The sequence below is a fragment of the Populus alba genome, chromosome 16 (assembly GCF_005239225.2).
Source record: "Populus alba chromosome 16, ASM523922v2, whole genome shotgun sequence".
Lineage (NCBI taxonomy): Eukaryota > Viridiplantae > Streptophyta > Magnoliopsida > Malpighiales > Salicaceae > Populus > Populus alba.
In genome coordinates, this window is record NC_133299.1 from 4110184 (window position 1) to 4134311 (window position 24128).

Consider the following 24128-nt stretch of genomic DNA (forward strand, 5'->3'; position numbering starts at 1 on the left):
ATTTTTCTGTCAGGGTTATAAAATTCTTTTTTCATCTAATTTCTCTCTAATGCAACTCAAGATTTTTCCATTGAAGCACATGTTAAGATTTGGTATGAAGGGAAAGTTAGCACTAGGATACATCGGGCCCTAAGAAGTGGTAAAGAGAATTGGACATCTGGCGTGTTAGTTGGCGTTGCCCCCGCATTTGACCAAGATCCATGATATGTTTCATGTTTCTATGTTATAGAAAGCAAAGATAGACCCAGCTCGAGTGCTACCACAAGTTCCTATAGAGATTGAAGAAGATTTGACTTTAGAAGTGAAACCTGTAAAGATTTTGGATCGCATTGAAAAGGAGCTTCAAAATAAAAAAAATTCCTTTGGTCAAGGTGTTATGGAGGAGTTCTCAAATTAAGGAAGAAACATGAGAAAAGGAGGCAAAGATGAGGAGGAAGTACCTTGGACTTTTCTAAACTCAGGTATAAAATTTTAATTTTGAGGATGAAATTTTTTTTAGCATGAGAGAATGTAAACCCTCGGATAAAATAATCTCATATTGATTTAGTAAAATAAAATAAAATACAAAGGATGTGGAGAAATGATTAAATTGAATAAATTAATTGGATTAAAAGAGAAGTTATTTAATGAGAGGGGGAAATTAAAAACAATAATAAAGGAGTAGGGAGTTAGTAAAGAGAAAGAGAAGTAGTGGGGTTAATGGATTAGTAAAAGGAATGGTGGGGTCAATGTGAAAATAGAAGTAAATATGAGGGGGCAAGATGCAAATAAGGAAAGGACATAATTATAAATAACAAGAAATCTCTATAAATTCCTAGAGTAATGGGCCAGCCAAGAAGAGGAAGAAAGAGGACAAAAGAAAAATTGAGAGGAAACCTTGTAAATTCCTTTTTTGAATCCAAAGAAAAGTGAGAGTAAGTAAACTAAGAGTGCTTCATGTAAGATTTAGGAAGAAAACTTGGAGAATTTACTAGTAGGAAAGGAAGGGGAAGAAGAAAAGGGGTTGTTCTCAATCTCTTGACTTTTTTTTTTTTTTTTTGTAATAGAAGGTAACAAGCTCTCTTATTAAGTCACTTGAATTTGTTTGTGTTTTTCATAAATAATTGAGATTTTAGAATACATTAGTATAGGTTTAAGAAGTTTGTTAAATAATGATAGGTAGAGGCATTTTGTGTTTATAGTGGCTCAAAATGATGAAAAAATGCATGGGAAACAAATTTATACTTGTTGAACTTAAAAATCAAAACTAAACTGATTGTCTCTCAATTTCTCTACTAAGATTCGAACCCTAAGATAATAGAATTTGAGATATTTTCCCTCATAAAAGTTGTAGACATAGATCTTACCTTTCAAATGAAATTAACCTTGCTTAAATTGGAGTGATAAAACATTAAACATGGAAGAAAACCGAAGATAGGTCAAAACCAAGAATCAACAGGACATTTTTTTTTTATTTCTGAAATTTATGAATTTAGGCATGTAAATGAAAAAACTAGGTATATTCATCTTCATGAAAGTTGTAGACCCATGTTTTAGTGTTCCAAAGAAACAAACCATGCATAAAACCAAGTTTTATAGCTTCAGTTATACTCAAAATACTAAACAGTATTTGGAATCCATTATATTAAGCCACCTAAAACTTGTAAATTAGTCACTTCTATTTGGAATTTTTTTTTTTTTTACAAAATGTTAAATTATAAAGGCAGTATGTATACATGTATATGTGTGGTCAAGACTTGAAATTTAAATTAGTGTAACTATTGGTATAAGTAAGATTGTGGGAAATAGACGAGAGTAGGGAACGATTAGCAAAGCATAGATTTCCAGTAGGTGTGTGACACTTAGATCTCTAATTTAAAGTCTCTTTTAATTCTTTAGCTTAGTCCCTAATAAGATGTAGTTCAAATTTTAGTATTTGTATGTAGTGTTTGAATGATGGTTGGACCAAGAACTGGTACCCTATGAATGGGCTGATAATTGGACTAGTGTCGTAGTTTGGAACGGATGCCTTCTAACTGGGCTGATGGTTGGATTAGTGTTCTGGTTTGGAACTAGTGCCCCGTGAATGGGTGATCAATAGAATTAGTTATTATTAGACAAGATTGGTGTGTTGATAGGTGGGAAATTATAGAAATTGATGATAGATGAATTAAAAAGCAAATAGTTAGTGTAATGAAAAATATACTAGATCATCTTAATTAATTTAATTATATTTATATAAATTACTATCCAGGTTCATCTCAGCAGTGTAACCCTTAGTTGATGCATGGATGTTCCCTCTGTAAATCACTTAAGTTAGTAGGAAAATGGAAGAATTTTCTTTTAGGTTGTATTTAACGATACTTCTAATTTGCATGTATAAAGTTATGTAGTACTATTTTGTTAAAACTTTTAGTAATTTGAAATTTAGAATTTTCATTATGCTAATATATGAATACAATTAAGATGGTTAATTAATGGTTATCTCTTAATAAATAAATAAATAAATAAACTTCTTGGGATTCTTCTCATTTTTATAACTTGATAATTATGTAAATTTTATCTTAAAAGTTTAGGGTGTTACAGTTTGAGACTTGGAATGATTGGAATGTGTATGAACAATGAATACAGAATGTGTACAAATGATTTATCGATAACTTGGGACCTCCTAGTATAGGGGACACTCTGCCGAAATTTCTATTTCAATAAACTTTGTATGAGTTCAACAAAAAAATAAAGTAAAAAAAATTACCATGTTTCTTTTTTTTTATGATTGATGTGTTGGTTTTGAAAATGGGGATGTTACAATTAATATATTAGGTACATGTTGAGAACATGATTTATTTCATTTTGATTTGATATGCATAAAACTAGAGTTCTATTCATGGATAACTTGTTACGCTACTCAAAATTACCGTTATTCAAATATGTTTAATGATATAAAATTAAGTCCTACTTAACCAACTTATATGATTTGGATGACTTATTTGTAATCATATAAGATTAGAGGTAGTAGTTAGACGAAACATATATGTATGATATGTTTAGATAAAGAATTGTCACTTAACTATCACCTAACTGTCACATAAAAATATGATTGATAAGCTATATTATCTACCTAATTTACTTTATTCTGATTTATTAAGTTACTTAAGGTCATATAAATTAAATAGAATCTTAGCTTATTAGGAGATCTAAGCGAGATTTCTTAAATTAATAGTGAGGGCTATTAATTTACAGGAAATAGTGGGAGATCAAATTATGATTAAAGACCTTATCTAAATTTAGTTGTAAATGTTTATGTATGAAACCAATACTTATTATCCTTACATCAATAGGTTGGTAGATTACCATGAGTAAGGATAAATTTATCCATACGTAGTGTATTTGATGCTAATAAATTAATTGAACTAAACATCTTGGATTGATACTAAAATGTGAGAATTGTTCTCAAACAAAAAAGAAAGTTATATATTATTAAAAATTATATTTATCACGTCCTTACTGATGAAGCTAGGACTGAATATCATTGTCACATTGATGATAATAAGTAGGCTACATATGTAATGTTAGCCAGCATGTCACTTAAACTTCAAATATAGCATAAGAATATAGATGCTCATATAATAATTATGTATCTTAAAGAGTTATTTGTCGTGACTAGTAAAATTAAAAGGTATGAGACCTCTAAAGAATTATTTCGCTATAAGATGACAGTGGGTTCCTCAATGAATACCCATGTGTTAAGGATGATCGGCTATTTAAAAAATAAGACAAATTGGCTTTGTCATAAACCATGAGTTAAGCATTAACTTGGTTTTGTAGTCTAAACATAGAATCTTACTTTGGGCATCAAGAAAGACAAGGGTATTTGTTATTATTATGGCAAAGAAAAACACTAGAGAAGGAATATGCAAAGACTATCTTGCAACCATGAAGGCTAAAAAATTTATTGAAGCTTCTGTTTCATGTGTGTCTATGATTGAATAAAGATAAAGTGGACCTACGAGTTGGTAATAAAGCAAAAGTTATTGCATTAACTTTGTCAAGTAGGATGATACTAGAACTTAATAATTTTTATTTTTTTCTAGCATTTTATAGAAACATCGTATCCATTTCTAAATGGATTTAGATTTATTATTAAGGAAAAATATTGTTCCTTATATAATAATGATATGTAATATGCATTTGTTGTTTATACAAATGGTTTTTATATACCTGATCTTGAAATGGCAAGAAAAATAGATTAAATAATCAATATCCATATTATTTATGGCATTGTAGACTAGGTTATATTAATGAAACAAGAATCATTAAGTTACATAAAAAAAAATATTTAATCATTTTGATTATGAATCATATGACACTTGAAAAGTGTTTCTTATTAGGTAAAATAACCAAAACAAATTTTATTGAAAGACTGAAATATCTAATGAATATTTAGGCTTAATTTATACATATGTGTGTAGACCAATAATGATTTATGTCACAAATGGATATACATGTTTCATCATTGATGGCCATATTAGATAGTCATGTGTATTTAATTGAGGTCTGAATCATTTGAAAGGTTGAAAGAATTCAGAAATGAAGTTGAAATTCAAATTGAAAAGAATATTAAGATACTTTGATTAGATCGTCGAGGTGGTAAATATTTCAACTAAAATTTTCAAGATTATCTAAAAAAGAATGAGAGTCTCTCATAATGGACACTTATTGGAACACCATAATATAATAGAATTTCTGAAAGGAAAAAATACAACCTATAGATCTGGTATAATCATTGTTTTGAATTAATGAAAGGTATTAAATTCAGGCTTGTAATTGAGATTGAAACAATGATAACTTGTACTGAGGAACTAAGAATATAGAAATTAAATCCTCATCCAATGTCTATAAAAAAAACACAAACAAATAGTTTGGAAGATACCATGAAGCTTGATTAATTATTTGATAGTTAAAGTAGTTCAAAAAAAAAAAACCAAAACAAGATAATCCTCTCACCATACATACAAAATATATGGCAACAATGTATTATCCAACTTTAAAAAAAATATAAAGTCTTAAAAGCGTATTTATACTTTGAAAAAACTACATCCTAGTTGGCCTAATTTGCTAACATCAACTCATATTAAAATAAAGCCCAAAGTATCTCAAATAAGGCTCAAAACATGAAAAATTAATAAAAATAATAATTCTAAAAAATAATTTTATGTGTCGTATATGATAGAGTAAAAGAAATAATTGTTGAATGAAATCCTTCTCTAAAAACAACCCGTGGCCAAACCATATGTTGTGTTGTGCCCTTAAAGTCCAAAAACAAATAAGAAAAATTATTGCAATTAATTCTTCCTTAGCCACCTATGTTTCCATACATAATAAAGAATTCTCTCATAGCCTGAAATCCATAAAACACATAAAAATAAATAATCCTATGGTTGCCAAAATTAATTAAGCCCATTAAGTAGATGGATAAAACCCCTCTTATACATAGATTAAATTGATTAAGGTTTGATCATCACTTGTTGAAGTTGTAGCCTCCTTAAAATTTACATTGGCTCAAATATTTTGAATAAGCCCAATGAATACATCTTTGAGCTTTTTTGCCCTTGATCTTATATTTGGCCCAACTAGTACTTCTAATGGATCCTTGGGTGTAGTCTGAATTGTATCTAAAGAGATGGGGTGAGAGAGGAAAGGCTTGCTTTAGTTGGAGAATGAACATGGCTAGTTGAATTTTGTGTTATTGATCAATGTGTGGTGGGTTATTTTGGTTTTTATTTAATCTTTATTTTTTGCTTTTCTGATCTTTTTATTTTTTTCATCGTTTTATTTTGTTTAAGGTTCTCATATAGGGCTTTTTTATGTTTTTTAGGTAGGGTTTTTCTAATGTATTTTTCATGTCTTTTTTTTATGTAAGTTTTAATTGGTGTTGTTGGGTTTCTTGTTAAAACTAGAAGAAAAAAAAAAGATATTGAAAGATTTATATTATTTCCTTCTTGAATGAAGATCTATTTTTATAATTTTATCATTTTACTTGAATCTCTATTTATTTTTATTTTTTTTCATTTGCATCATTTTCCCTTTACTATTTGATCCTTCATCATTTTTGTTCCCTATTTTCTTCATTATTCATTACTTCACTTCTTGATTTTTTTTTTCTTTTTTTTTTTTTTTTTTTTAGTTTTAGTATAAGAAATTACATAAAGAATAAAAAACATCAAAATCATAAAATAACTTTAAATTAACTAAATTATATCAAAATATATTTTTTTATAGATTTTTTGAAAATACATTAGAAAACAGGGGTAAAAAATAAGTTATGACAAAAAAATAAGAAATAAATAAAAATAAATAACATGCATACACATTAGGAGTGATCAAATTCGGTTCGGTTTGGTTTTTATCAAAAAAATTTAACCAAACCAAAATTTAAAAAAAAAAAACCGAAATCGGTTCGAACCGGCTAGTTTCAGTTCGATTCGGTTTGGTTTTTTAGAAAAAAAACTTGTTCAAACCGGTTTGGCTCGGTTTTTTTTCGGTTTTTTCGGTTTTGGCTAGGTTTTTTTTCGGTTTGGCTTCGGTTTTTTTTTTTTTTTCTCGGTTCGGTTCGGTTTTTTCAGTTGTAGGCTTATAAAACCAAACCGAACCGGTCTGTTTTTTTCAAAATTTTAATCGGTTTTTTTTTCATGGTTTTTTTCGGTTATTTTTTTTATCAACATTTTCTTATACTTGTAGTTTCACCCGATCAAAAACAGATTTCAAGCTATTTAAAAAAAAAAAAAGGATTCTAAGGTATTGGGCGTTAAATTTAAAAAAAAAAAAATACATGCATGTTTAATTTAGGTTATTCCAATAAGTCTTTTCTTTTAGGATCGGTATTCAATCTTTTTCAAAAAAAAGGAAATTAGATTTTTTTTTTCATTTCTATGATCGAAGTGGAATTTTAATAGTCAAGACGACATGTCAAAAACCAACATCAAATCTTTCAGAAATAAATTAAAAAAAAAAAAATAAGATAATTAATAGCAATAAAAAAAAAATTAAGAGAAAACACATAGTAATGGTAACCTTTCATAAGAAAGGATGTCGTAATGGTGAAGTTGTTCTTCATTTAAGTATAATTAATCTCTTACCTAAATCTTTAAAAGAAATGCATATTTTAGGATCCCTAGTTTTCTTTAATTATTAGGTGATGACTTTAATTTTACACGATGATACTATTTTTAACCCCCGTCATGACATCGAATTTGATGCAATTGCGGTAGTGGCCCCCATCGTGATGTCCACCAAGGTGTAACAATGGTAGTGGTGTTGGTGGTGATGGTAGAAGTGGTGGTGATGGTAGTGGTCATAGTAATCGTGGTAGTAATCATAATAGTGGTAGTGGTGATGGTAGTGGTGATAGTGGTAATGATAGTAGTCATGGTAGTAGTCGTGGTAGTAATGTTAAAAGTTGTGCCATCAACAAAATTGATTTGGGATATAGGTTTTCAATTTGATGATTAAATGGCATGCTAGATAAGTTATGTAGTGAAACAATCATTTTAGAAATTAACTTGAGGAGTGGATACCATCATATTTAGATTTTATCTTATATTCAAATCATAAAACTCTAAAGTTTGTGAAGTAATCAAAAGAAAGTTAGTACGGATATGATAGCCAGGTGGATTGAATAGTTAAAAGATAGTTAATACATTTCTTTAAAAGTTTAATTTTAGTATGAAGCACAAGGCTAAAGTTCAAAACAAAGTGGTTGATATATGGAGTAAGCGAGTTTCCCTACTAATCATTTTCTACAATAAGATTTTGGTTTTTGAATGTCTGAAGAAGTTGTACGATGAATATGCTGATTTTTAAAAGATATGGGAGAAGTGTTTTAATGGTCGAGCTAGTTAAGATTTTTATATACAATATAGTTACTTAATGAAATGTAATCAATTGTATATCCCTCGTACGTCCCTATATAAGAAATTGATTTAAGACTTACATAGTAGTAGATTAAAGGGTCATGAAGGAAGTAACAAAACAATGTCAACTTTGGAGGATAAATAATATTGGCCTCATCTTAAATGTGATACAAACATATTTGTCCAACATTGTTTTACTTGTCAAACAATTAAGGACCAATCTCAAAACACTGGTTTATACATGCCCATATCTATACCTGAACATAATTGGGAAGATATTTTAATGGATTTCATGTTAGGTTTTCCATGAACTCAAAGAGGTATATATTATATTTTTGTTGTTGTGGATAGATATTCAAAGATGACATATTTTATACCTTGCAAGAAGACTATATATGCAATCGGTGTTGCTAGGCTACTTTTCAAAAAGAGATAGTGAGGTTGCATAGTGTTTTAAAATCCCTCATATCTAATAAAAATACCAAGTTCCTTGGTCACTTTTAGCTCACTTTGTGGAACATTTAATTCCTCATTAAATTTTAGTAGTGCTATCCATCCATAAACTAATGGTCAAACAGAGTCTCTAAATAGAACTTTGGACAATCTAATTCGTATTATTTACAGGGACAAACTTAAACAATAAGATGTTACAATGGCTAAGGTGGAATTCGCTTACAATAGTTTCAAACACCATATAAGATTGTGTGCATGTGATGTAATCATGGCTACGACATCAAAGAATTTATTAAGAATTTTTTTTGGGTCTATTGTAAGATTTAAATCAAAGTGGATTCAAGAGGATAGGCTAAGTCAAGAGGTTAAAAATATTCAAATCTATCATTCTGAACTTTTATCTATTTACTAGAAGAGTTTGGATGTTCTAATTCTAATTAGATTGGAAACCACTAGATATATGTAACATTCTAACCATATATGATAGGCATTCTAATGTATCTTGACCATATTTATTTAGCATGTGTAGTTTTGCTTGACTGAGAGGACCACCATATCAATTGATTTTTTAACATGATCATAAGAGTAGCTAGAGAGACTTGATCTGAATTGATACAAATTATATAAACTGAGTAGAATCGTTCTGAAGGTAACAACCAACTTCGGTTCCAGGCCAAAAACCCACTTGTTTCCATGTATAATGCACAACCCTACAAATTTCACCGAGCTGCAACGGCTTAGTGGCGACAGAGATCCCCTCTCAATAAGCCACCTCATTTTCATTTTACATTTTCAGTTCTCCTATTTGGTTATTTTCCCAACACAGGCCCTGAAACTTGTTTCCCATGCAAAGCCCTTACTCACCATCTCACCCTTCAACGTGTCGCCATTCCGCACTTCCGTCTCCTCTTTAAAACAACACCACCACCCCATTTCTCTTCCTTACTTCCTGTCCTTCTCTCTCTGTGTGGTCTCGTTATCCCATATCTTCATTTTCCTCGAAGTTGTGTTATCATCACCAATGGCTGACCGTATGCAGCCGCACCAAGTGCAAGTGCATGGCTTGAAGGGTCACCAACAGCAAGGGCCATCAGCCTCCAAAGCCCTGGCTGTGCTCACAATGCTACCTGTAGGTGTTGGGCTTCTTGCACTTGCAGGAATAACCCTAGTTGGCACCGTGATCGGTCTAGCTGTAACCACCCCTCTTTTTATCCTGTTCAGCCCCGTTCTGGTCCCAGCTGCCCTTGTAATAGGGTTAGCTGTGACCTCATTTTTGGCATCTGGGGCTTTCGGACTGACAGGGTCCTGGTCGCTCTCCTGGGTTGGTAGGTACATCCAGGAGGCTACCCAGACCATGCCGGAGAGTCTTGACCAGGCGAAGAGGCGCATGCAAGACATGGCAGGTTATGTGGGACAGAAGACCAAGGAAGTGGGCCAAGAAATCCAGAGGAAGGCACATGACGCGAAATGAAATGAAATGACATGAAATCAAGTGAAGAATAATGTTTGGTTTCTAGGGTTATGTATGCGAGGGCTGGTTTTCTAGAGCTACTTTTGTTGTATGTAGTTGTAAGGAATCTCTATTGCGAGGTAGAATGAGTTTGGTTTATGAGCTCTACCTTAATTTAGAATGTGAGCATTTGTACTGTTTTGTATTCTGGGTTCAATCGTTGAATTTCAATGTTATCTTGCGTTCTCTTCTGTACTCTCTCTCTCTCTCTCTCCAGAATTCCAGATTTCTGAGCACAGGGCAGGAAATCTCAATTCATATTTTGCCTAGCTTTCCTAGCAGCAAAGCAAAAATTACATTCGAAAGGACTTGTCAACCCTGGGCAGATATATTCTGTTTCTTACTATTTCACCAGCGATCATAGATTCTAATGCTTTCTGATAAATGGTATTTCCACCCATGTTTTGCTTTAATAAAGATTAAAGCAAACGCATCTTGCCTTTACATGGTTTAATGGCAAAAACAGGGTCTGAGAAAACATGAATCCAGGAAGGTGGTTCTCTTGCAAAATTAGTGCTGGTAAAACATTAAATTTCAAAGATATAGAGAATAGGTAAATTTTCTAACAGTAACTCTTGAAGTATATGCGAGCAATTGTGTGATGCTTACCATTATTCATGTTCCTCCGTAAAACGAGCTTCTTTCATAAACAAAAAAAAAATAGAAAAAGAAAGGGAACGTGTTGAAATCACAGGATCCACTCGTTACATATAAAGTGTTATGTACAAAATCCGAGGCCGCTTCAAACACCAAAAAATTTTGGCCCAACAAGGGTACATTAGGTTTATTGTGATTCGCTACCTAATGTACATGATTAAGCTAAGCACCTAGGATTCCTTGTAAAATTAAACAAAAGAGGAAACCAGGATTCATTGTTGAGATACATTTTCAGATGGAGCTGCGCCTTCAACGTCCATGGGACGAGGTTCGACAGTGGATTTTGAGCTGTCAGGTATCCAAAACGTGAGAACAGTAGATGCAGCAGCAAACATGGCACGACGAGGAGCCCATTTCAAGCATGATGAGATACCTATGTGACTGTTCCAGCATGATACCTGCAAAAGAACCACATTGGTATTGCTATCTTGACTTCAAAGCCTGTTTTTAGTACAAAATTGTGGGTTAACCCAATAGATTGATTCAGTATGAGTACTATTATTTTCCTAACGATTACTTGATGATAGCTTAATCATACAGAAAAAGTTTCCCATGGAATTCCAAATTCCTAAGTTTGTAACACAATAGACAAGGTAAAATTGAATATCTAAGAAGGTTGTTTTCATTGCCAATACAGCCATAGTGCTTTTATAAATGTGCAGGTTGATTTATTTTTATATATATATGCAAGTAAAGGATATTGAGGATATTAAATTTGCCACAGGCGTATCAATCCAACTAGCGGGATGACTCCCCTTGGGTGCATGGGGAATCTACACTACTTAGGCAATAGGCAAATATACTCCGGTAGCTACAACTACCCAGGACCTAGCATACCAAAAGGAAGAAAATGGAATCGAGACAGAATTCACTCGCTACATGTGTGGAAAGAAGTACCAAAAAACGAATGTCTTTTAAATCCTTGCACTATATGAACTCTTTCTTAAGAGAGTCCAAAGGGTGTCTGGCCTAGCTACATTGAATTCCTTTTATTTATTTATTTATTTATTTTGCCATGATCATCCTGTGCAATCTAGAAACTCCATCTGACAAAATATTGAGATAATCTATACCTCATTTCGCATGTTGATGTTCCAGGCATGCAAGGTTCCATCTCCTGAGCCTATAACAGAAAAAACCATCAGCACCATTTTAGTACTAAAAATAGAAAACATCAAAAGACTAGGTTGAAATTTGCATCTCATTAGGCCACATTAGATGATAGCTAAAAAACCATCTTGAGCTGTATTGCTATTCATCAAAAAAACCCACAGCAGGTGATATTAGCATAAATGTTTATATTGTGATTATTAATGGATGCCTTTTAACTTTGAAAGGCTAACATTAGTTTCAAAACTCAAATTGATAGCGTTAGCATTCAGCATCCTATATCATATTAGTTTTTTGTGGATTAAATGGGAATGAATAAAATTTAAAAACATTTTATTTAGGAAAATAGAACCAAAATCAGATACCTGATACCACATATTGGCCATCTGGGGTAAAAGTTGCCTCTATTTTTGTATTTGGAGATGGTTCCAAACTGAACCCACATCGCTGCATGAGGGAAACTTTAGATCGATCACTCAATCCATACATTATACATAAACAGAACAATGCACAAGCTTCTTGAGAAACTTTAGATCAATCACTTATTCCACAAATTATACATAAACAGAACAATACACAAGCTTATTCAGAAGCAAATCAGCAGGATATTGAGCAGGCTTTAAGGAGATTACAAATCAGGCTTTAAGTATCCAACCCAGGAAGCTAACCTTCTCTCCACCATATGCATCGAGAACATAGATGTTGTTACTTGTGGTCGTCAATAGCATTGATTTGCCATCGTTGCTGAATTTAATATCACAAACCTCAGCTGTATCTCCACCAACTAAAAACGTGTCAAAGGGACCCTGCAAATAGAGATACAAGTCAAACTCAGCAGATAAAAATGCTAAGTCTTAAGTTGGTGCTTTGTAGGCACGAACCTTGTCATAAGAACGTGAATCAAACAGCTTAATAGCACCCCCTTCCATTGCCACAGCAAAGACAAGACCTTGTTGGTCATATGCAACTGTGGGTCTACCACGTAAACGCAAAATTCCCTGAAAACTATAACAGTGAGCATAAATCACAATCATGTAGAATAAATAAAAGCTGTTTGTGATACTAGATTAGTCATCTCGACTGCTGGTTATGATGCACCCTATTTGAAACTGATTTTGTGTATTTTATTGAAAGAGCCTCACATCAAAATTTAATGCTAAATTAGAAGCAAACCTGGCAGGCATTTACACGAAGATCCCATATTCTAACGCTGTGATCAAGAGAACCAGACATGAAGCTATCATTGATTGGAGACATGCAGAGGGAAACAACCCTGAAACATCATATATAGTGAAATTTTTCATGTCAGCATCATGAGATAGAAGCCACATTGGTTTGAGACATTGGAAAAAATAAAAAAGGCAATAACCATCTAAGCTAACCTAAATAAGACATGCCTGTGCATTAATGTGATACAATGAAATGTAAAGAGAAGGCTGAAGCGCCCAATTATGAGAAGGAATCGTGTAAACAAAATGTTTCTGCCATCAAGGAATTGGCTTGACTTAAGATGAGACCTATGAGTTGTAGTGCCCATATTCAAATATTCCAGCTACCTCAAAAAACAAATAAAACCTGGAAGTATTCTTGCAAGTTACCAAAAGATATATGCTATTGAGTTCACTTCCATAACTCCCACATAAATAAAAAACTAAACAAAGTTTTTGCAAGCAAATAAACGCGATTAAAACCAAAATCAGTGCTCATTACTGAAGAGCCAATACCTCTCTTTATGCCCTTTGAAGTAGCGAAGACATCGATTATCATACATTGATAGATAACGTAATGATTCTGCAACATTTTCCATCACTCGCTCATACATGAAACAATGATATATAAAAATCAAAAGAAACAGTAAAAAAAAAAAACCTCCGGTAGAATCTAAATTGTATGTTGAGGAACAAATAACAGAGCTAGGGTGGTGCGTGAAACATATTCGATCTGCACCGTGTTTCTTGTGAAACGTAGTCTTCAGCAATCTGTTCAATTCTAAAAAACTCAGTATATATATATAAAAAATAAAAATAAAAAACAGTAGGCAATTTATCTTCTTAAAGAAAAAAAGGAAAAAGGAAACAGACTTGGCACTTGCAATGTCGTAAAGGCGAACCGAATCATCCTCGCTAGCTGTAACTAACAAATCGTCTTTTCGATGAAAATCAATTGAATTAATCTTCCCCCCCTGAATAAATTAACAAATAAATAAGTATAAAACATACACAAACTAAGAGCTTAAACAGAGCTGAACTGCATTAATTGAGTTGCATGGTAATTAAAATTAAGCTAAAGGATTTGTTCTGTTCGTGATGCTTACAAATTCGGAGAAAACAGCTCCAATAGACATGCTGCGCACCGTATCATCATCGAGTTCTGTAAGCGACGTCATAGCCATTGATGGAATCAGAGGGAGGAATAGGGTTTTAGGGCGAAATAGGGTTAATAATTATCCAGTTCAAAGAGGCCAATTAACGGGGTTTAGACTTCAGGGTTAAGAAACGTATATATAATTATTAACCCTATAAAGTAAATTTTAATTGCATTGCAGTAAAAAATTAAAATATAATATAAGCACTCTCTTTTCTTGTAAATAATATGTGCGAGTTTGGAAAATATATTTTAGAGGTATTCTCTTGTTTTACTTTACAAGTTTGTTATTGTTTTTTAAATGAGAAAAATACATGAATAATATTTTTTTTTCTTTCATATACAAATACTTTTTAGCAAATATAAAAGATTTTTTTTTCTTTTACATATTAGTTAGTATTATAAATTTAATTTTAATTGCAAATCTAATATAACTATTTTTTAGTTAATAGTGTAATTTTTTCATGATAGTTTTTAGTTTGAATGAAATAAAATTATGTATTTATAATGTAGTAGATTATAATGTTAATATTCTGTAAAGGATATGATAGTCTATCAAAACAATTATAAGGATTTGAAGTTTTCATGTATAGATATAGATTATGAAATAGACTTCATTGTGAGCTAAGTTGGCAATTTAAAGAATAAAAATATTTTGAATAATCATCAAATAGTAAACACATGCAAGTTTCAATATATTATTGGTTAAAAAACAAATTATTTTTCATCGCAAATAGGGTCTGGATAATATTAAAGGAAAACGATGTATTTTTTGTTAAGTGAGGTTAGGTTTTCTTCTCATGCTTAGAGGGTGTTTGGTGTGAAGGTGTAGTGTCTTCTTTTCAAAAGTATAACCTTTTTTAAAACACAAACCACACTTTCAAAATCTAAAAATACATGCTTTTTATATAGACCTACCAAAAAAAATCAAAGCCACCTCCAAACCAACACTCTCTTAAAGTAGAACTAGATGTGATTCAGTGTAATTCCGCATATTTTTTTTCTCATAAAAAATTGCATTTTATTGTCGGGAGCTCATTTCAAAGAAAGAAGAAAAATCAACTACTCGAGTTATAGCCCGATTGGATTTAATAAGTTATTTTATTTTAAATAAATAATCAAAAATAGACAGCAGTAATCAAAAAATCAAAAACAAAATTAGTAAATATAACAAAATCTTTTTTAAGAAAAAAATCAATCACAATAAGTTAGGGAAAAACCTTTGAAAGGACAAAATTAGGGGGAATAAAGGGGGGGCTAACCCTAGTCAACCCAAGTTAGTATGATAGACATGTAACCTGAGTAATAAAGGGCAAGTCAATCGGGTTAACCTGTTAAACTTGTGACTCAGGTTATGAGATCAGGATATTTTAATAGATAATAAATTGAAGAAAACTAGTTTTTTTAAAAAATAATGTTACACAATGAAAATGAAAAACAAAATAAGTACAAAAAAAATATTTCGTGTTTTTCAAACCTGTGACCTGAGTCATTAGATCAGAAGCATCATACATAAAAAAATCATGAAACTTAATCCCCAACAAATTAAATATTAAAGGTTGAAATTGGGAAAAAAACCGACAATACAAAAGAATCTAAAATAAATAAATAAAAACATAGCAATTAAAAGAAAAGAAGAAGAAGAAGAAGAAGAAGAAGAAGAAGAAGAAGAAGAAGAAGAAGAAGAAGAAGAAGAAGCTAGATGTCAATTACAAACATTCGATTGAAATGTGAAATTGAAAAGAAAAATAACTTTAATAAAATAACAAAAAAAATCAAAAAAATAAAGATCAAATTGAAAACAATAATATACCATAGATTTGGATTGAGAAATAAGATTGAAAACTAGTTAAAATTGCACAAAAAGGTTAGGAAAAAATTAGAAATAAAAAAAGGACCAAAGTGGAAAAAACAACACATAACAATTGAAATTGAATGATGAAATTGAAAAAAAAAATCAAAACTTTACAAAAAGGCTAATAGTTAGAAATCAAAAAAACATAAACCATATTCAAAGGAAAAAAAAAATGAGGGGCTACGTTGAAAATTTAGAGGGCTAGACATAGAAAGTGACAAGGAGAGCAAAAAAAAATAAGAAAAAAAAATATTATTGACACAAAACTAGATATTTGTTCCTGACAAACATTGCTCAATGATGAAGGGGTCACGGAGACAATTCAGACACCACTTTAAAAGCCATTATTTGGTCGTCGGACGACATTGAACATGCCTCTCAAACAGGGTAGACTACATTCAAGTGCAGAGACAACGTCGCATATACTGCTCAAACACAAATGGACAACATTCATCCCACTTAATAATAACAAAAAAAAAAAAAACAAACTGAAATTATGAAAATAACATTAGACCAAAGTTAAAGCTTTTATTGACTTTAAAGGCAATTTAATAAATTCATTTTGCATTTAAAAATGAAAAGGTAAAAATGCTTATGTACATTAGCTTTGAATTTTATTTTATTTTTGCTCTAAGAGTAATTTCTTATTTTTTTACTGTACATAAAATAATAAAAAAGATCATATTATTCTCATCAACTAGACCAAATATTTTTGTCACGAAAGGCAAAAACATAACTTCACTACTATTATATATAGTACCATTGAATCTATAGCTACAATAATTGGCACTATGAATTTTCACCCTTCCCTTTTTAGTTTATTTTATTATATGCTAGGCTCCCTATAATATTTGTCAAGTCACAAGTACTCTTATAACAAATTATTCAGCATTTCTTATATAAAATTTAGGATATCATTAGATTATTGTATTAAGTAGTTAGGAGTGTTACGTGATAAGAATTAATTTATTTTAACTAAATTGGATGGAAACCTAGCCTTGTTTAATAGGACCTAATTTTCACCTTAATTTTATTTAGATACTATTTTTACTGTGACAAATAATGTATAAGAGGTTGACACGTTTTTCACTAATAAAAATTGAGAAAGTTATAATAGGTTAATTCTTGCATAGAGTCATTGAATTCTTGAATTTTTATGTTTAAAAAGTCCTTTAAATCTTTTTTGTAATAATGTCATCCTTGCATGTTTGATTTTTGTCTTTGTTACATTTTTATGTCATGGTTGATGAGTTTTACCAATAAAATTTTATTTTGAACATTTAGAAGTAATACTTAGATAGATTTCATATAGATACAACAACTAACTTGCAATAAATTGATGTAGTTTCTACAAGAATATAGTCACAATAAATAGCAATAAATTGGATCTCGAGTAAAAATGTTTAATATTATGGTGAAGTTTATAAGATAAAACATTCCATACAAAAAAACATTTTAAATTAGAAATATGATAAGTTATAAAAATTGTGAAACAAAAAATAAGATTTTTTTGCAATCATGTTTTTCTTTTTGGAAAATTTAATTCTATATTTTTTAGGATATATCACGATTTGAAATTAAAATATTAATAATAGCAACAAAATTGGTTTTTTTAAGAGCTTTTTTCTTTATAGGAAATTATATACTACCATTTTTAAAAGATATAGTATGTTTTGGAAATAAAATGTAGTATATATATATATATATAAGTTTTTGAATGGAGTTGATTGAGATGGTTGTTGTTATAAAGCTTGATCAGATTATAGCCATGAATGAATGACTTGAGATTATTTCAATTAGGATCACCATTTGACTTTAATGTCTCTTATAAGGTCTGGAGAGTAACCGATATCTTCATTTACATCATGTATTATTATGAATCATAGCATATAATGCATAGGACACCAAATGTTAAAATAAAATGCAAAGAGGTGGGAATTGAATTTAAGGGTCTTTTTGCTGTAAAAATTCCAAATCTTCTATTATTTCTTAGGAAGAATTTCATATATAGGATAAAATACTACCACCAATATTTTGAAAACTAAGTTAAAAAATTCTTCAAATAGTTTTTATCAAACTGGATAAACCATGAATGGTCATCATTTTTTAAGAAAAGAGTATAACCAAGCTTGCTAATAATCAATAATTGAATCTATGGGGATGATAATTTTCAAAAAATCTTTTTAAGGTGTGAGGACTTTGATTCTAGTTTAGAATTTTTATTTTTTAAAAAAAAAAATGGTTCTTAAGAGATAATTTCATAGAATTGTCTTATTTTTTTTACAAATTTTCTAGAAAGAATTGAAATTGAAGGGGAAAGATATAAGGAGTTATGTTGTTTGGGTATTCATTATAAAATTATTTTTCAATTGAACAAATTTAAACATCATAATTTTTTGACTTGTAAGGTTTAATGAGTTTTTTTGTAAAAGGATTCAAAGGATAATAATAAAGTTGTTGAAGGTGTTTTTTTAGGCTGAATAGAAGAAGAGTTCTGGAGCTTGAGAATAGTTTTTAAGTGAAGTGTTTTAACTAGGTGATGCTGAAAGGATAGAGAATTAGTTTTTTTAAGGTAAAAGCTAGCTTTACTGTATAAGGATTTACCTTAAAGTTTATTGATTACTTGTTATAAAATGAATTGGTCTTGAGAATGTAAGAGTGTATGGTTCTTTTGATTTCTTGATTGGAACGCTTATTTTGAGCCATGTAAAATTCTCTAGATAGAAAGTTTATAAGAGCCATTTTATGAACTCAATTTCAAAATCAATATTTGATAATATTTCTAGCTATCTGGCAAAAATATGCTTTGAAATAATATTTGAAACACCTTTTTCAATGACATATTTAGGAAATTGACAATATATTCATAAAAGGAGTCTTTTTTAGAAATAAATCATCTTGAAAAGATGAGATTCATAAGACAAGTGATAAATTTTCTTTTTGATAGTTGAATAGTTTTCTTGATGACTCATCAACAAATACATGAATAATATTGTACTACTTGTTCTTGACCTTGATCTTATTGTTTGAGAATACTAACATAACTAATATTAGACGTATCAATTTTAACAATGAGAGAAGCCTCTAGATCAGGAATTCCTAAACAAGAAAGACTTTTGACACAACTTTTAAAAGTGTAATGAAACAATAAGAAATCAAAAGAAGAGGGATCAAATTGAAATCATTATTATTATCATTGAAAAAAAAATCATAAACTTAATTTGAAGGATAAAATTGAAAGCTATAAAACCTTTGATAAAATAGCAAAGAGAAAAAATAAAATTTAAAAGTAGAAGGACCAAATCGAAAAACATTATATATACAAATTAGAAACCAATTGTTAAATTAAAAATAAATAAAACTTTAACAAAAGGAAAAATAGTAAACATATAAAAATCAAAACTAAAAGGACTGAATCTAAAATATTAATAATAATGAGAACCATAATGTATTTATTAGGGTATGAAAGAGAAATGAAGAGGAAAAAAGGCTACCGACAATAAACCGACCATATTTGGATGATACATGCCACTTATAATAGAAGATGATACAATAAGGGATAAACTGAGATGACGGGATCATATTGTTTTACCACTAGAAGCCATTTCACAAGCTGCCCAAAGTGCATGGTGACTCTCATGCATTAGCGTGTGCACACCTTGTGCCATCAACATTTTTAAACTAAAAAAAATGTTATTTTAATGTTAAATCACATTACTACCCTTAACCAAACAACAATTAACAAAAAAACCCTAATATACCTAAACCCAATGATTTAAATTTCTAGGATCCAAGTGTACATGCGTAATTCCACTATTTATAAAAAGCAAACTCCTTAAATACCTTTACCCAAAACTATTGCTTTTTATTATTATTAAGGGTATTTTGGTTATTTTTCTATTCATTAAAATGACTAATCAATAATCACCCAAAATAAATCAATAATGACTAATACGTCATGTGAAAATACCAAAATACTCTTGGTTTAAAGACAATCAATTTTTTTGGCCGAGGCCATAAAAGTCACTTCACGATTATAATGGACAGTGAAGTGTGTTTATGGCTACAGGAGGATAGTGAAGTGTGTTTATGGCTACAGGAAAATCACTTTCTCTTTTAACTATTTTTTTATGACTAACATAAATTTAAGCGGGAAAAATGTTAAAGTTTGTGATTTTTTTCATATTCAACTTTTGTTTTTCATATTTCTAGTAGTGCTTCTCTATAGGTCAACTTTTTTTTTTTTTTGCATAAAGAAATTATGTCTAGGTGATGCGAGCCTATTTCAAAGAAAAAAAGAAAAACAAACAACTTGAATTATAGCCCAGATCAGGTTTAATAAGTTAGTTTTATTTTAATTATACGATAAAAGAATTTAACAATGATAGTTAACAAATATTATTATTTTTTTTTTAAAAAAAGAACCTTGGTAACATGGAGAAAAAACCTTTGGAAGTACATAATTGAATAAAAAATAGACAAAAAACCTTACTCGAGTCAATTCAAGGTAGCGTGATAAACATATAACACGAATAATAAGGGACGAGCTAACTTGGGTTAACTCATAAAAACCATGGCCTATATTTTAAGATTGAGATAACCTGATAAAAAATAAATTGAAGAAAACTACGTAGTCAATATTAAAAACAAATATCAAACAATGAAATAATAAAAAAGCCAAAAAAAAATGTCGACCTGTATTAAATTTTCAAGATCATGACCTAGTTCATTAGACCGGAAGCACCATACATGGAGAAAGCGTGAAGTCCAGTCCCTAGCAAATCAAATGTCGAAAGATAAAATTGGAAAAAAAAATGATTACACAAAATAATCTAAAAAAAGAATATCAATTAAATGAATGGGGGTGAAAATAAAAATAAAAATAAATTAGAGGGAAATGATGTTTTTTATTGGAGAGTTATATTGAAAAGAAAAATAAATCTAACAAAAAAATCAAAAGAAAGAGGATCAAATTAGAAAAAATAATACACCATAAAGTTGGATAAAATAATGAAATTGAAGACATTTAAACTTTTACAAAATGGTGAAGGAAAAAAAATCAAAATAGGAAGGACTAAATTGGAAAAAACTTATACATTACAGATTAGAATTGAAGGATTAAATTGAGAACTTAAAAAAAATACCAAGGACAAAAATTAAAATAAAAAGAATAAGGACTGAAGTTGGAATATCAACAATAAAAATGATTAACCTATCTTTTCCAACAATATGGTAAAGGGACATTTTATGCCATTGAGAGGTACCCCGTAAAAGGTGCAAGCACAAGGACCTCCTATGCACTAGCGTGTGCACTGCACATACAAGCAACCATTTAGAATTAAATAATTTTTAATCAATGTTAAAAGACAAAAATGTTCTTGATTGCCCTAGTAATTATAGAAAAAAAAAACCTTAAAGGAAAAGACCAAAAGACTCTTAAACCTACAATTTAAATTTTTTCAATCCAAAGACATACTTGTCAATTTACTGTACATTAATAAATAAACGGAAAATTATGCATATCTTCATCAGTTTTATAAATTTTTTAATTTGGAGGTAATTAGATCATTTTAATGTGGTTGCAAAATTAAAAAAATAAAATCATACCTTTTACAATCCTTTAATAACCAATGCACCATGTAAAAAGATAAAAATATCCTTAGAACATAGGTAACTGGGTTTTTTTTAAGAAAAACCCATCATTTTACTATTTATAGTGAATAATAAACTGAGTTTCAGTGCACCATGTTTTTACTTTCAACTTTAGTGTTTATTTTTATAAACTATCCAACAACTTAGTCCCATCATTATACCTTATTTATTATTTTTTATTATATTTTTATTGAATTATATTTAAAAATTATTAGGTTTCACCATATATATAATTTTTACACTTCTTTTTAACCACTTCATCACATCATTAAGTTGAGTTTGGTTCTAGATTAAAGGATGTTAAGTGTTTATTCAGTAATATAGAATCTTTTTTAACTATGTTTGGTAAATTTTAACAATAAAGGAGAAAATTTAATTATTTAAGTGTTAATTTAGTAGGGGTTAAATGTTAACCTAGCAGGGAGTAGGTATAAGATTTTAAAGTAGCATTTAATTATTATTTCGAGACAAAAGATCTAGATATAGAGGAGACAAGATAAAAAAGAAGATGAACATAAAATTATATTTGGTAGTGATGTACAAGACAAAATAATTGCTTATATAACTCTTTGGTTATGGTAAACAAAATAAAATATAAAAAGTCTATTTTACCTTAATATGTATTGTTGTCAAACTTATATATTTCAAAAAATAATTTATTTTGTATTTTATATTGAATGTTGAAATTAATAATATTATAATAACCCTAATTACAAAATTAGGACTAACCTAACGAGTTAACTTAAAACTGGGTTGACCTAGAACCTGGGCTGGTATGAGTTTATGAAAAAATTGATTGGTTTAAGTCAATCGAGGAAGAATTGACTCGACTTGACGTGGTAAAAAACCTAGTTCAACCCTAGATAAAACATAGGTTAAAAACCTGTTGACTTTTTTGAAAAGCAATTGGTTGAAACAAGCTTGCTTTGATTGTATTTTTTTTTAAGAAAATTGGTCAATTGGGTTGACCCCCCCTCGAACTGTGACTTGAATCCCGCCTCAGGTCAACTCTCAAAGTTAGATTTTAAAATTATAATAATAATAATTTTTATTATTACATTGACTCAAGTCAACTTGAATTAACCTTCCTAATTCGTGACTCGGGTCTTTATTGTTCAAGAATTAAAGCAACTTAACATCTAAAGAGAGGAACAAATTAGGTGTATCACTAATTTCTACAAATAATGCAAATTACCTCAAGTAAATACAATAACCAACAATATAATTAAACTATTTAAAGTAAAAAGATAAATGAGAGAATTTGTAAACTCATTTTTAACGTGATTCGACAAGTCTACATCCACACCTCAAGTGCCAAACCACACTAAGTATTGTATTCCTTCATTAGTCCAAGTTCAAGAGTATAATAGCCTAACTCTCAAAGTTTTTACCTAACTCTCAAAGTTCGACAAGCCTACATTTATACCTCAAATACTAAACATTATCAGTTTTTACCTAACTTTCAAAGTTCAAGAGTATAATAGTCACTCGAAGAATCAACACCAAAATTTTTACACCACTTAAAAGATATTCTCTCTTCAAGATTTTTTTTTTTGGGTGAAATTATCTCACCAATACAAAGACTTTTTACCTAACTCTCAAAGATTTATAAGGGCAATTTTGTTATCATAACTAACTCTTTTAATAGAGTGAATAATACAATTGAAAATTATAACATCTCATAAGATATCACTTATAAGATTTTAAGGTGTTCAAGTGTAGTGAGAATGATATTGAATACTTTTGTGCTAGATTATGAATGTTTAATAGCACAAATTAGAGTATAATCAAGAATTAATGATTTTGAGGTGTTTTTACTCTCAAAATAGCTTTGTGTTCATATATGTTTGGAATCCCTTTTTAATTTTGCAAATAGACAAGTTTTACATATGTTTCTAAGAAAAACTAATTGTTTATAGTTTATATATTCTCACTGACAATTTAAACTGTCAACCAGTTAAGATTAGTCAAGTTAATTGATTGATTGGTTCCTACAAAATTCTCAAGTGTTCATTACTGATGAATAAGTGGTCGATTAGTCCATGTATAATTTTAGTTTTAACAAATTAACCTTGATGGATTCTTAAAACCATCTATTTTAGATTATATCACATTATGTTTCAATCATTTAATGCGTGTAGAGTGAAGTGTGTGAATTCATTTTAATTGTGCATCAAGTATGATATAAAAATTTACATGAGCACTAAAATGAATGCTTAATCCAAGTTTTTATTTTGCTTTTTTTTTTTCTTAGACTTCTTGATTGATTTCTTCATGAAATTCATCATACTTCTTGATATGTTCTTCGTACAAAACCTGTTTAAAGCTTATTCTCAACCAAACATATCTATAATTCATTTTTCATTTTATTGTTATTGTATACACACACACACACACACACACATGAATGCGTGACACTAAATGTCAACAATCTTTCTATTTTTATTTTTATGTTGACCGGGTCAACAAGGTTTAATCTTTTTGACTTGTGACCCGAGCCTTATTCTGGATTGACCCTAAAATTAGGTTTTAAAATTATGATAATAAACATTTTTATTTTTACGCTGACTTGGTTCAACCCGACCCATGATCTGAGCCTCGACTGGTGACTCGAGTTTTGCCCAGAATTGACTCTCGA

General features: G+C 29.9%; 2 protein-coding genes across 3 annotated transcripts; one reads left to right on the forward strand and one right to left on the reverse strand.

The window, feature by feature from the left end:
* The first annotated feature begins 9018 nt into the window (after positions 1 to 9018).
* Positions 9019 to 10393, forward strand: LOC118051098 (oleosin Cor a 12). The gene has a single exon (XM_035061645.2). The coding sequence runs from the start codon at positions 9043 to 9045 to the stop codon at positions 9811 to 9813; it is 771 nt and encodes a 256-aa protein (XP_034917536.2). The 5' UTR covers positions 9019 to 9042; the 3' UTR covers positions 9814 to 10393.
* Positions 10394 to 10532: 139 nt separating this feature from the next.
* Positions 10533 to 14094, reverse strand: LOC118051106 (protein ANTHESIS POMOTING FACTOR 1). Of its 2 annotated transcripts, XM_035061658.2 has the most exons (10): positions 13934 to 14094; positions 13701 to 13801; positions 13489 to 13598; positions 13344 to 13410; positions 12793 to 12892; positions 12501 to 12617; positions 12288 to 12425; positions 11985 to 12066; positions 11583 to 11632; positions 10533 to 10907 (listed from the first exon to the last, which is right to left on the reverse strand). In XM_035061658.2, the coding sequence occupies exons 1-10, from the start codon at positions 14009 to 14011 to the stop codon at positions 10722 to 10724; spliced, it is 1029 nt and encodes a 342-aa protein (XP_034917549.1). In that variant the 5' UTR covers positions 14012 to 14094; the 3' UTR covers positions 10533 to 10721. The 2 variants fall into 2 exon arrangements, with proteins under 2 accessions (XP_034917549.1, XP_073261258.1); XM_073405157.1 differs by having other exon boundaries at positions 13344 to 13598.
* Positions 14095 to 24128: the final 10034 nt, after the last annotated feature.

Bases quoted from the DNA above. Each gene is read 5' to 3' on its own strand.
- LOC118051098 (XM_035061645.2), top strand. From the start codon at position 9,043: ATGCACAACCCTACAAATTTCACCGAGCTGCAACGGCTTAGTGGCGAC.
- LOC118051106 (XM_073405157.1), bottom strand. From the start codon at position 14,011: ATGGCTATGACGTCGCTTACAGAACTCGATGATGATACGGTGCGCAGC. The intron at 12,893-13,343 runs GTATTGGCTCTT...ATGATGTTTCAG, and splicing joins TTCAAAGGGCATAAAGAGAG to GGTTGTTTCCCTCTGCATGT. The intron at 12,067-12,287 runs GTTAGCTTCCTG...TCCCTCATGCAG, and splicing joins ATGCATATGGTGGAGAGAAG to CGATGTGGGTTCAGTTTGGA.